General features: G+C 41.1%; 1 protein-coding gene across 2 annotated transcripts; it reads right to left on the bottom strand.

Annotated features, from left to right (window-relative positions):
• Positions 1–1,407: 1,407 nt before the first annotated feature.
• LOC120548125 (serine/threonine-protein phosphatase 4 regulatory subunit 3-like) lies at positions 1,408–11,913 on the bottom strand. 2 transcript variants are annotated; one of them, XM_039784149.1, is made up of 16 exons: positions 11,456–11,913; positions 10,832–10,887; positions 9,893–9,991; positions 9,077–9,700; positions 8,240–8,317; positions 7,087–7,203; positions 6,810–6,926; positions 4,965–5,096; positions 4,649–4,751; positions 4,524–4,565; positions 3,906–4,064; positions 3,573–3,742; positions 3,320–3,459; positions 3,041–3,189; positions 2,810–2,964; positions 1,408–2,666 (listed from the first exon to the last, which is right to left on the bottom strand). In XM_039784149.1, the coding sequence occupies exons 1-16, from the start codon at positions 11,595–11,597 to the stop codon at positions 2,559–2,561; spliced, it is 2,391 nt and encodes a 796-aa protein (XP_039640083.1). In that variant the 5' UTR covers positions 11,598–11,913; the 3' UTR covers positions 1,408–2,558. The 2 variants fall into 2 exon arrangements, with proteins under 2 accessions (XP_039640083.1, XP_039640084.1); XM_039784150.1 differs by having other exon boundaries at positions 2,810–2,949.
• Between the last annotated feature and the right edge of the window lie 1,997 nt (positions 11,914–13,910).

Genomic DNA, 13,910 nt, shown 5'->3' with positions numbered 1-13,910 from the left:
TAAAAATTACAGTCACTTGATATGTACTTTGTGGTCAGTTGGTAGGTTGCTGGTCTCGGACTGATCTCGTTTTAATCTGGAAAAAAAGGGCTTTGGTGTGTTTTTTTTTATTTTTTTTGTTTTTGTTAGAACCACATGGTATTTATAACCATATGTTCTTATCTTACAGAATACTGTGCATGAAAACTTCTCCTGGTACAAAACATGTCAAAACTGTTTATTCCTTGCTGTAAAATTCGCAAAACTTACCACTAAGTAATATCTGATATTCAAAACTGCTCAGCAGTCAAGCTTGTGAGTTTTGATCATATACAATCATCTGGACTCAAAGTAATACATGTCGAGGCTTTGACTACGCTTTTCGCGAATTAGCGAAACGTACTTCAGGCATCAGGCTCATTCCGAAGCTATCCGGACGCGGTTTTAGAATCCCAATACCGATCATCGGACTCGAAACAAATAGGACCTGGATCGGATGATACGCGACTCGTTGGCGAAATCAGGAAGATATCGAACAAAGACATGATGCGGGTTCGTCATAGGGATGCATTTAGAATTTTCGAACCCATCGATAGATTAAAGCGTACGATCATTATAGGAATCATGGCGGAATGAGCGGTAAGCAAAACGACGTTTAAATTCATCGCCAGGGACGAAAGCTGGAATGGGAATGGTGAAGACGGGTGGGGAACATTATCTATCGATGCGTGTCGACGGCGAACGACGGCTCTTCGCGATTCCGACAGGAAGCCAGTCGGCGCGTAGCGGACGCTGCTCATCGCACTATCTGGGCGTGATTGTGGTGAATAGGTTAAAGACATGCACAAAAAAAAAGCCCGGAACAAATAAGAGTCCTCAATTGCATACCGACATTGTCAAAATTCCTCATCCCGGCGTAGAAATATCTCCTCCATTGGTGGTTTTGATTCGACATCCACTTCATATGGGGATAAAGTCATCTTCATAGCAGGCTCGCTCCATCGTGGATTATTCGTATTCGCTTCGCACGGAATCAGAGACGGAACTGTTTGGAGACGGGGCGGATCGAACTGAGTGTTGAACGGTATTCGGACTTCTTTAAAGATGGATCAAAATGTTTGCAGCTCGCCAAATCGTGCCTAGCTGATGGATGTTGTGCGGTAAAGATCGAGAGATAAAGGGCTTTTGGTTTTCGATAAACAAACTCAGGCTCGGAACCTGAGATCTGCGGATGATACGAACTTCGATCTCGGTTCGAAATTTTCGTCAATCTACATTTTCCGTAATAAGATGTTTCATTTAGACTCAAACTTCGAATTCCGCATGTGCGGACCATCACTGAAACCACTGAATTCATCACTAAATGCTTTCAGGGCATCTCGAAATGTTGGGCTGCAGAATAAGGATTTTAATCGTTGTTGCGCTGCAAACCCAGCATTTGCAACTTCTCTGCATTTTACATTGAGTCAAATGAACTGGACTGAAAGGGTGAACAGTGACCCCACCTTTTGTGCAACAACAACAAAAATACACAGGTAGGTAGGTATCTCTCTCCCCTTTAAAAATCAGATCAGAGAAAAATGATTAAAAAGAAAGAAAAAAAAAAAACATATGTACAGTACTTTAACAAATTCATGAAATACAGGATTTCTGGCTAACGCAGTCCTGTGTGTGAGACATTGTGTGTGTGTTTTGTGTGTGCCTTGGCCAAACTGACGCCATCGGCTTTTGTAGGTTTGAGTCCTGCTCCTCTGGATCTAAGCCTCATTACTGCGGAGTTTTCATCCTGGTACGTTTTGACGTTTGTGATCTCCCTCGTCTCTCAACATTTCGTTTAGATCACTCTATCCCCGACAAAAACGAACGGTCCTGTGGCAGGGCAGGACGCCCTGCTTCAGCCAGTCAAGCTTCCTATAACTATGACGGCTAGTCCTGCTAGCCTGACTGGCCTGCTGAACAGTTCGTACACTGGCTGGTTGTGTTCTGGCTTCTTTCTGGCTCAGGAGCTCAGTGGGTCGGGTTCGAGAAGGATGGAAGGGAGAGTATAAATGAGGACATGAGAGGGGTTCCCGCGGAGTTGCGGCAGTACCGCAGCTTCCTCGCTACTGTTGCTATAGCAACAGAGCAGAGGTAGGAACCGCCTTGTCAATGTTACTTCTACCGCAGCCTCTCTGGTCAGTACGTAGGGTGGTGGACGAGAAGAAAGTTGTTCAGGAGGAGGTCAGAACTGGGAGAGCAGGAGAGTGTTGTGAAAGAGGGAAGGGATGAGTTTGCAAATGGTCAATGGGTTTCCCCTCAGGAGGAAGAAAGGAGATTTGGGATCTCCTAGAGGAGAGGTAAAGGCTGAAGGAACAGACGGATTTGTCTTTCTTTCCAGAAGAGAAGCTCTCCATCTCCTTCCACTGAGGGAATAAAGACGAGCAGGCATCAGGTGGGACTGGGTGAGGTGGAAGCTCGTCTTTGCCTGTCTCATCAGTGAGACTGACAGGTGGCACAGGCAGGCCAAGGACCAATGAGACGACCAGAGGAGGGAGGGACTCCGTGTCCGTCCACTACGACCAAACAGAGAACAATAAGCCTTAAGAGCTCAGACGGGGCCGCTTCCTTGGAGATTGCTCTTCCTCCTCCTCGTCTTCCTCTTCTTCATCCTCGTCGTCAGGGTAGTCCACCAAACCAACCAGAGCCGTCTAAGAGAAACAGAAGGAGAAACAATATGAAATCATTTTTATTAAATCACTATGGTTTCTTAACACCGATTTCTGCAGGTTCCGTCAGTCCATTATGATCAGTTCTCATTCCTACGCGAGGAAATGTGTCCGCTTGTCATTACCTTCACTACTGGTGTGGCAGGAAGAGCGACAGTTTTGACAGAGGAAGTGGGACTGTTGTTTGGAGTGACGACTGGTGAGGCAGGTGGGATTGCCGCAGCTTTCCCGTTATTGTTGGCACCATTAGCTCCGTTGGCAGCTCCTGCAATATCGGAGACTGTAAATATTAAAAACGTATAGGCTGTTTCAATCTGGGAAAGAACGATACATACAGCAATGCCAGAGCAGCGTACCTTTTTTGGCTTCCATGTACTTGCCGTAGCTGTCAGCGAAGTCATCCTCCATTCGGCTCTTCTCCACAGCCTCTCCATCGTCGTCCTCGTCGTCGTCATTGAACCACAACTCCTCATCCTCGTCCAACGACCGTGCATCTCTGCGATATCTACAGGGGAACATTTACTTCATTAACTACAGTTATCTACAGAGTAATGGTATGAAAAGAAGACATCATGCCGGCTCTAAGATACAGATCACTGCACTGATTTGACTTTGTGTCCAATCAGTCTACTGACCTGTTGAGTCTCTGACTCTGCCTGTCTTTTTCTTGCTCGTACCGGCCTTTCAGGCCCTTGAAGGTCTGGACATACTCAATGGATTCAAGTGCTTTGTAGAAGTTATCCACAATGTGAGCTATGAGAGACTTGATGTCCTCCTGCAAAGAGAAGAAATGGTGGAAAATCGCAGAGCAATCCACTTTCAGTGCCACACGCACATACCCAGTACTAATGAACACTTTTCATTAGGGTTCGATTTGTGTCTACACACCACTTTAATGAACTCAAAGAGTTCTATGATGGCTGAGTTGAGGAGGTTGTATCGGGTGCCGTTGTCCAGCAGGGCATTAATGACAGGCTCAAATAGGTTCCCTTTGATGATGTAGCGGTTGTAGTACTCATCCTTCAGACCAATGATCCTTCGCATGAAACGCAGGGCACCTTGGGGAAAAAACAGACAACAAATTAGTAAAAAAAAAATTAAGCCGTTTGTGTGTTCATTGGTGTGAGCTGGGATGCATTTAGCAGACCCACATATAAATTTGATAAGGTGCGCATGCATGTGTGTGTGTACGTACACCGTTTGTATACGCAAGGAACTTACAAAGAGCCAGAAATGTGTGCTTTGAGTTCATGAGCACCAGCACTCTCCTGAGCAGGTCTTTGTTCATGATGTAGGTCTTGATGTGATAGGTGTGGTGCTCCACACAGAAGGTCAGGAGCTCCAGGATCAGTGCCAGCAGCTGAGCTGTCTGGAAGTTGTCTAAACAAAATAAAACAAAGCGAATAAGCAATGCAACATTTTTCAAAAATTCACACTAATATGCAGACTTACAGACCACACATTACAGTCCTGCCATTTCCCAAGCCCAATTATTTACAATAATTCAATTTCAAGCAAGTGTGCAATCCTAGAAAATACAATTATATCTTACATTCTTTAAAACAAAACAACATTGGTCATAATGCTTTACAGCTATGAGAGTGTTCACATGAAAATCACAGTCACTTCATCATTTAAGCAATTGTGAAGAGGTACATGCTCATTCATGTCACCCTTTTCTGGTGGGTGCAGGTGAAAGAAACTTGATTAACACAAAATGCATTATGTAATGTTACTATAACTATGCTTCAAGACTAATCATTTTCAGTAAAGTCTGACATGAACAGGTTTTTGACTTTCGGGCAGTTTATGGTTAATGTTGAGTCACGTAACACCCACCTGGACAGACCGGGTTGATCTTTGTTGACCCCTCCTGCAGATCTGAAAGGACATGGCATAGAATAATCAGTTTATATTCTAGTCTGAAACACTCAGTTAATGTGTGGCCACTGTCCCCAGCTCACCTTTTGAGTTTTTGTCATGTGCAGTGTTGGCCAGTAGAGGAGCAGTAAGGACATGCATGCAGTACTTGTAGAAGAAACTCAGAAATTCTGTCTTCTCAGTTTTCTAAAAAGGAAACAAATGACAATAAGCTTTGATAAGTGCTGTTGATTTAGTGTTGGACAAAGCAATTAGGGGTTTGAAATTTACCAGCTGGCCAGCGAGTGTCTGGGGGCAATAGGATTTCTAGAATATAATGTAAAACATGACGCTGTCCGTCAATACGTAATTGTATTGCCAGTCACCAATAACACTCTTGTGTGTGCTGGTTCTGCTTACATTGGTGGAAGCCAGCATGTTCTCAGGGTCAATGAGCGTCCTGAGTAGACCCATCAGCTGGACAGCCCCTCCCAACTCTGGGTCAGAGTCACAAATCATCTGCTTGATTACAACATTTATCAGCAGAACATCCTGTAAACAAATGAAACCACACACACACACACACACACACACACACACACACACACACACAGTAGGAAATGCAGTCAAAATGATGCATATTTGAGGCAAAGTCAACAAAAACTTTGAATGACACAGTAAAGCAACCCTAACAGCTAAAACACACCGTGCGTGCCAACATGGCATCATGACTTTGCGTAAACATACACGCCACTTTCCTAAAGCCAAATGGCATGTTATCTGTATGCATTTTGAGCTATCCACATGTATGTCTACGCTGTATACAGTAGATGTAAACATACACATCACGTGGCGTGTTATCGCGAGAATGTCACACGTGTGAAAAAAAAAAACATTGGGAAAGGCTTTAGTAACGCAAAAAAACAACAAAAACTCAAAAAAGAAGACAAAAAGAAGACAAAAACACGACGTGACACGCTTAGGAAAACAATAAACGGTTGGGTTTAGGAAAGAAACATTGGGGAAGGCTTAAAAAATAAATTAAAAATAAAAACTGTTGATAAACGCCACACGCGGGACGCGACCCCGGCTCTCCTGGGTAAAAGTCCTGCGTTTTACCCATCCAGCACCCCCAAGCAACCTCCCTCCGAACTTTCGCTACGGCAATAATTCAGACGTAATGTAGGTCAATGGAGGCCGAAAGGCGTTGATAAACACACAAAAAAGCAATTATGAGTCTTGATACCACGGCAAAATGGCATACGAATTGGCGTGTCATACATACGCCACAGTCATCATCAGTCAGGCGCAGGATCAGGCACGTATCTACGCTATGCGGGCCATGCGCCCGGTGTCTTTTCACTGTAACCCTACGGAAGGGAAATTTATTTCAAAGAAATATTTTTGATTCCCTGAACTATATAGGCTCCACTTCTTTTATGTATAGAAGTGGAAGTAAAAAAGAGAGCCTTAATGATAACTAGTAGATCAACTGCAGCCAATGCCGTTTGTTTCTCTGCCACTTGCAGGCCTCTTGTCATCCACATTTTACTCCATTGTATATCTAATATAGGGCTGGGCGATAAGGAGAAAATCAAATATCACGATATCTTTGACCAAATACCTCGATAACGATATTGTAGTGTTGACTATTGGTGCTTTCACAAAATATTTAAACAATGAGATTTTTGATAAATAATCATCAGTAATGTGGATATAATGACTAAGTGGATAAAGGCAAATAGAACAGCTAGAACAGTCTGGTAAGTTCAGAAAATTACATCACTTTACTGCAATGCAGCCTTTAAAAGGAAAAGACAACACTTATGCCATATTACGATATTACGATATCCAAAATCTAAGACGATATCTACTCTCATATCACGATTTCGATATAATATCGATATATTGCCCAGCTCTAATCTAATAGATTGGAGCAAAGCAAAGAGCTCACAATTAAAGGATTAAAAAAATCCCATTTTGTATCTGGAGTTAAATTGATGCAGCATCATGCTATAAACTGAGGGAAATACTGTAAAGAGTATGTTTGTACATCACCCAGTATACAACATTTCATACAAGTATCAACCAACCTGAGGAGAGTACATCATTTAAATATTCTGTTCAACTATTCATTTTAATCACAACAATGTTGAGCTACACAGAACTTTTTAAATATCCAACATTTTATAAATGTTTATAAATAAATCCCTGGCATCTAAAAAGTGAAAGCATGCTTGTTGACAGTGATGTTTAGATGCTTACATCGTCTGTCTGCTGTGGTTCCTGCATGACAAACTCCCTGACCATGGAGGGGCTGAATTCCACCAGGTAAGAGAAGATGTCTGTAGCTGCTGCCCTCACCTGCAGGTCATCCATTCCCTGAACAGGAGAGAAATAGGAGTTGAAGACCGAGAGAGAATTATACACACATAAAATGTTTCCGCAGTTAATCATTCACAGGAATGTATAACCCAAAGAACGGTTTCATTAATGGCAAAAAAAATAAATATTCACATTATTTTTAACGTCTAGAACATACCATTACTATTTCAAGAGCAGGTAAAATGCCTAGATTTGCCAGAGTTTTGAAGAAAGCGTCCCTGTTTTGTGGTTGCAGCGTTTGTGAAAAAGCACAGAATTCCTTGACAAAGTTCACCTGAGGAGTAGAAAAAAAAAAAAAAAAAAAAAAACAGATGTCAGTATTTGATAGACATTCAGAAGCGTTCAGAGTCTCCCGTGTTACCATTTTTTTTTTTTACATTTGTAAACACTGTGAGTGCGCGCACGATACGTTTTCCCTGTTTGGCGACACCAGAAAATGTTAAATCCCACCACCGCTTTCAGACGCCATTGTAAACTGTCGGACGCGGTTCATCTAAATCGCTGTGTATGCGTGTGTGTGTGTGTGAGAGAGAGAGTGCTCGTGCGCTCTTGAATTATGCGTACTCTCTTGAATTTCTACATTGACAACTTCGTCCAAAATTAATGTTAGGTTGAATTGCAGTTATATTTTTGCCCTCCCAATTATTAAATCATCATCACTGATAATTTTTTCCTGTCACCAGGACAGCCTTAAAGCGTAACTCTCGCCAAAATGCATCCTTGGGTATTTTTGTGAATGTACGTGAGTCAAACTTTAGTTTAAAAGCATAATTAGGACCGAATCGCCACTTTTAAGATTCACCCTATTCTCGTTTTTGGGTCAAATGGCCTTTTGAATCGGATTGCTAGAGTTGCTCAAAAACTTTCCTTTTTAGTAAATCTGTGTACAAAAACAATGTTGTCAATGCTTGCGTTAAGGTGTAGAGCCCCTGGTGATACTTGAAGCAAAGTTTCATGTTGTGTCGAGCCTTCTTGGTATTTTGAAAATAGCTATTTTGAGACTAGCATGAGAGTGCCCCTAGCACTCCCATTCAAAAGGCCATTTGACCCAAAAACGAGAATACGGTGAATCTTAAAAGTGGCGATTCGGTCCTAAATATGCTTTTAAGCTAAAGTTTGACTCACGTACATTCACAAAAATACCCTAGGATGCATTTTGACGAGAGTTACGCTTTAAGTTAAAGCCCTGAGTAAATATTTAGGCCTTGCGAAAGCAATGGCATTACAGACAACAGAATTAATCCATTTAACAAGAACAGCAATACTAAGTACATTTCATTTCCACAGCAACAAAAGCCAACATCACTTACAAGCTCTCTTCTTTTACTGTCATCTGTGGCTTCATCTGTGAGCTGTGCAAAGACCTCTGTTAGGAACTTTTCGTCTTCCTGTGGGACATGAAAAACAGGGTTAAGTAATCAAGATACTGAAAAAATAAAAAGGGTAAAAGACAAACAAAAGAGGAATACAAAACGTAATCATGGGCAGTTTGTATTCACGTTTTGCACCAATAAGAATAAAAAAAGTGAGATATTCCAACAACTCAGAGAACCCACAATTGTTATGGACAGCCACTTCACTACTCATCAGCCTTAAAATACAATCATTGGATATTGGGCAACACTTGAATATGAAATGAGTGACCTGGAAGGTACTGTTTGCATCATGATAAACATTGTACTTTCCAATTTATTTTGTATTAACACCTGCCTCACATTCATACTCCATATTGAAATCCATTTGCAAGCAATACAATAGACCATAAATTTATTTGCTCAAAAATGTTTTCATTATTTTATATTTTTAATGGGTCAACTGACACATCTTTCACTTGTAGACAACTACCATAAATTGAAAAGCATCTATATGTATTATGTGATGATGACAGAAATGTATGGAAATGCATTTATTAATTTATTATAAAGTATGAGCCATTGAAATCAGGAACCACAGGGAGGGTAGGTTGTCTTGCACCTGTCAAACTATTTTTCATCAGTGGCAACTGATTATAGATTTAGGAGAAACCTGTACATGCAGAAATGTTCAACTGGCAATGAAATGTGGTACAAACAAAACAGATTAGACAATGGCTTGGTGATAAATTTTGCCTTAAAGAATAATACACATTACCTGATTTAGGCCCTTACCTGCAACATACTGACAATCTCCACCTTGTTGAAGAAGATGAAGGAGGTGAGCGTGGACAGGAAGTTCTCTTCAAACACAGATGGAGTGGGCAGGATGATGTCCTGGATGTACTGCACCCGGTAGGTCTGGTGGATCTTCTGCCGCAGCTCTGAGTCCGTGATAGGGATCACCTCCTTAAACTTTGCAGTCTTGGTCAAGAATTCACGGTGCCGTTTAGGCTGAACCAGTGCTGGGTCATACTCAAGGCAGCCCACCACATCCATGATACAGTCATCAGAGAACATCACCTCAAAGAGGGCCGCTTTATTGAGGAACAAGACACCCCGGACAATCTCATAGAGGTGATGCAGACCTTCTCTGTTGTCCAGGTCCTCACATACTCTGAAGAGGCCCAGGAGTTTCTTGATGTAGCCCTCACTCATCAGGGCCAGGGCGAGTTTTTCCCTCCGGATGGGCGAAGACAGGACAGAGGTAACCAGGTCAGCAATCTCCTCCAATCGGCTTAGCTCACAAGGAGGGAGTTCCACCAGGTGACTTGTCTCTGGAATCTCCTCGAAGCGCTCCTCCTCCGACTCATCAATGGGATCCTGGGTGATGTCCAGGGCAGGGTCCTTGCCTTGAACCTGGGAAATACATAGTCGGTAGATATGAGGTGAAGAATTAAACTAGAAGTATCACTGTACTGCCTCTTGCCCTTTATTGTAGCGTCAATAGAATTTTTGCACCAGCAAACTGGCACCACTCCAGTTTCTGTACTTCCTGGTTAACAAATATTTAAAAAGAATGAACAAAACTTTAAACTGGATTGACTTTACCTGGCAAATCTTTTCCCATATCTCATCGCAGCCCGCCTTTTCCTGGAAACTTAAGGCGAGGTCATAATTATCTGCTTCCGACCAGACAATCAGTGTGTCCTGGGAGGAGGAAAAAGGAACATCAAAATGTATACAAAATAATGCTTATCATATTCACAGGACACACTCAAGCGTTGTTGCATGCGCTCACACACAAGGTCACATTCTCAAAACATGTTTAAAATGGAGTGAGACCTCACACATGTAAGCACTTCCATGCCTTTTCATCTCTGATGAATAAGATTGTTCTGTCTACAATATTCAAGGGGAGCATTTAGCTCAGATCTATTATCTCAAACCATGTACATCCTTAAAATGCTGAAAAACGTGTTTTCTGGTATTGTAAATACTAGGGCTGGGCAATATATCAATATTATATTGATATCGTGATATGAGACTAGATATCGTCTTAGATTTTGGATATCGTAATATCGTGATATGACAAGTGTTGTCTTTTCCTGGTTTTAAAGGCTGCATTACAGTAAAGTGATGTACTCTTCTGAACTTACCTGTTTTAGCTCTTCTATTATTTGCCTTTTCCCCACTTAGATATTATGTTCACATTACTGATGATTATTTTCTAAAATCTAAGTGTGAAGATATTTTGTTAGAGCACCAATTGTCAACCCTAGAATATCACCGCAATATCGATAGAGGTATTTGGTCAAGAATATCGTGATATCTGATTTTCTCCATATCGCCCAGCCCTAGTAAATACCAATGATGTGACCTGCCAATTGCTGGTTTCCAGGGTTATACTCGGACCAGATACTGCAATGCATCATTTTAGTAGTAATTGTCTCAATGTTGAAATGATTACATTTTCACACTCTAATTCTGGAAAACCCGAGGTATGCATGACTTCTGTAGCTGATCCAGAGTCAGATCATCTAGTCTTACCTGTTGTTTCTGATATGCAGTATTCGGGCTTATCTTCGACTCCAAAAGTAGAGATCCTAAAACACAAAGACTTCGTAAACTTTCCTTTTCCGAACTAGTGCGATTGATCACAACAAAAGGTTGCCACATGATAATATAACCCATTCATGGAGGTTAAGGTCAATAAATCTGCCTGGCATATAGCATTTAATGCTAAGTAGACAATGTGAAACAATGTTGCAAAAATACAAAGTTACAAATAACATCAGAAGAGCTTGTTAGCCTAATCCAATGTTATTTATTTTACGGGGTGATCTGTGCCTGGACTCATAATGGTTTACTATCTTGAGCAATAACAAGTTTGTACATTTAAGACTAGCTAGCTAGACTTTGAAGGCCCCCCCATGCTATTCGCCTGCTGCTATTTAATACATTATTGCCTTTTATCTAGGGGTAACATTAGTGTACTGGTTGTTCCGAAAGTTTAAAACAATTGACTCAGCAGCAAATTCAAAGAAGCAATTCCAATAAGTTACACAAGTATACATAGTGGCCAACTGAAGCATTATGTCCGAAGAACTAGAAGTTAGCGTGCTAGCGTTAGCCAACGTAACATCAACGCGGCTATGCTAACTGTGAACTTACCGTCCGATTCGGCCCGAACTAATAATGATATTCCCTTCAGTCGTTCAACAAACGTAGACGAAACGTGTCCGGTACCCCGATCGTCCCACTGCCGGTCTTCATTTAGCGTATATACTTTCACTCGCCGCCGAGTGTCCGACATGGTTAACCGAGTCAGAGCTAGCAGGCTGCTAACAAGCTACCACCTCGCTCCGTCTGGTGTTTTCCTAGCTACCCTCGACCTGTTAACTTTGTTTCCACCCGCATGTTATAAAACATGCACGTCTAAGTAACGTCCCCAATAGCAGTACAATTTATTAGTAGCTATTTCATAAACACATTACGTTCACGGTGTGAAACAACTCAACAGGAGGCCTATTATCAAACAGTTAAATTTACAGAGAACACAACAACTCTAACGGCCTTCTTGCTAACGTCCACAGACCGCCATCTTGTAATCCGATCTGTTCTTTTTCTTCTTCGACGTCAATCAAGCGCTAACAGCCGCGGGGTCTCCTCCTCCGAGCGAAATTGTCCAATGGCAAAACCGCAGCGCCAGAAGTTAACGCGCCACCATGTGGCAAGAACAGTAATAGCATCAGCAAGTACTTTCAGATTATGAAGCCTAGAGATACAGTATAATAATCAGGTTTACATTTTAACACCTGGGCCCAGCTGTTCATAAATAATCTGATCGTATTTTGGGATTGGATCAAATCTGTCAAATGAGTTGTTTCGGATTAGATAACGTAGTCCAATTTTGGCCCTATAATATAAATCAAACCGTCAGTATGTGTTGTTCAAAACTTTTCAGTAGGATTGGGATACTTTGATCCATGAAACCTGGATCATCCTGATCCCAGCAGAAGGGTGGATTCAGGAAGAAAATGTAATAAAACTGTAACATTTTTATGACGACATTCGTATCATGTAGTAGCCTACAGTATATTTACATGTATTCATATTTTTGCACCTGATTTGATTGATGAAGCAGCCTAGATAAAGTAGACACTAAGCCTTTCAGGACTGTTAAGTAAAATAAATGTATGAGTTTGTCCATATAAAACAATCCCCCAAACAGTTGTCAATATCAAACAAAAATAATATATTTATTCTAACTGTCAGTGTCATTAATCATCACTGTATATTAATTATCAACAATGACACAACCATCATAGATGTCAAAAGTAGTTTCTAGCACGTCCAGTCAATCCCTCATTCTGAGAGAACACCGGGGGTTGGTTTGTAGGAAATTCTTTATTAGGAATAACCCCTTGAGATGTAGCATCTCGTTTTCAAGGGGGTTCTTAAAGGCAAACATATACAATACATTCACAATTAGACAAAACAGTTAACAAAACAACTTGAGGAGACCTCAAGAAAAACATACATCAGACATACATACATACTGACAAACAAAATCAAAGCTCTCCTTCACACCAAAACCACCCATATCCCCCACATTCAAACCATTAAATATTAGACAATAAAGGCAAGGCAAGGCAATTTTATTTGTATAGCACAGTTCAGCAGCAATGCAATTCAAAGTGCTTTACACAAGACATAAAGACACAGTCAAAAATTCATACAAATGGGTAACAGATAGAAAGCAGTTAATACAAAAAAAAGAAAATTAATTAAGAAAAGGCAGTGTTAAAAAGAAAGGTCTTCAGCCTTGATTTAAAAGAGTTGAGATTAGGTGCCGACCTACAGTTTAGCGGTAGTTTGTTCCAGATGTACGGACCATAGAAGCTGAACACAGCTTCCCCCTTGTTTGTTCCGACTCTGGGGATGGCAAGCAGACCTGTCCCTGATGATCTCAAAGATCTCTGCGGCTCATAGTGTAGTAGTAATAATGATGTAATAAACAGTGAAGGTCATTCATATACAGTTGAAAAAAAATAAATAAAAATAATTTGTGTCTTCAACAGGTTCAGGTGCATCATAAACATCACAGAGAGGGACATTGCGCCTGGTAGCGATGTTGTAGCGATGTTGTGCATGACAATACAGGCCGGTATTATATGTGGTGGTGACCCCATGCTGGCTATTCTACCTGTTGTTCTTTACATAGCTGATAGCTTACATTGTGATGTGTACATATGACACATGGATTGCCTGATCCTGAATAGCAAAACATGGCATTTGTTTTATGTGTTTACCATGTTATATCAATAAATGAATACATTCATAGAATTGAAATTGAATCTAGGCCTACTGAAATCACACAGAGAACAATAACAAGACTTTTGGCTTTTAAAAGGTCTTGGTAGTCTAATCAGGAAAAAAATAAAATAAAACTGTAACTAGCCTAACACAAATAAAAACTATTTAGATTTTTGCTAGTCTAGATTCTAGCCTCCCTTTGCCAGACCATCCACACACTGCGGAGCGAAGGAGGGTCTGGCTACTCCACACAGCATTCCGGGATGGGAGAAAAACATGCTCTGGTTTATTGGCATTTCTTTAAACCAAT

Source organism: Perca fluviatilis, chromosome 19, assembly GCF_010015445.1.
Source record: "Perca fluviatilis chromosome 19, GENO_Pfluv_1.0, whole genome shotgun sequence".
Taxonomy (NCBI): Eukaryota; Metazoa; Chordata; class Actinopteri; order Perciformes; family Percidae; genus Perca; species Perca fluviatilis.
The sequence above is the reverse complement of the archived record's forward strand: the minus strand, read 5'-3'. Positions and strand labels throughout refer to the sequence as shown.

Coding starts and splice junctions, on each gene's coding strand:
- LOC120548125 (XM_039784149.1), bottom strand. CDS start 11,597: ATGTCGGACACTCGGCGGCGAGTGAAAGTATATACGCTAAATGAAGAC. Junction 9,701..9,892: donor TATGGGAAAAGATTTGCCAG/GTAAAGTCAATC, acceptor TGTATTTCCCAG/GTTCAAGGCAAGGACCCTGC. Junction 3,743..3,905: donor GCACACATTTCTGGCTCTTT/GTAAGTTCCTTG, acceptor TTTTTCCCCAAG/GTGCCCTGCGTTTCATGCGA.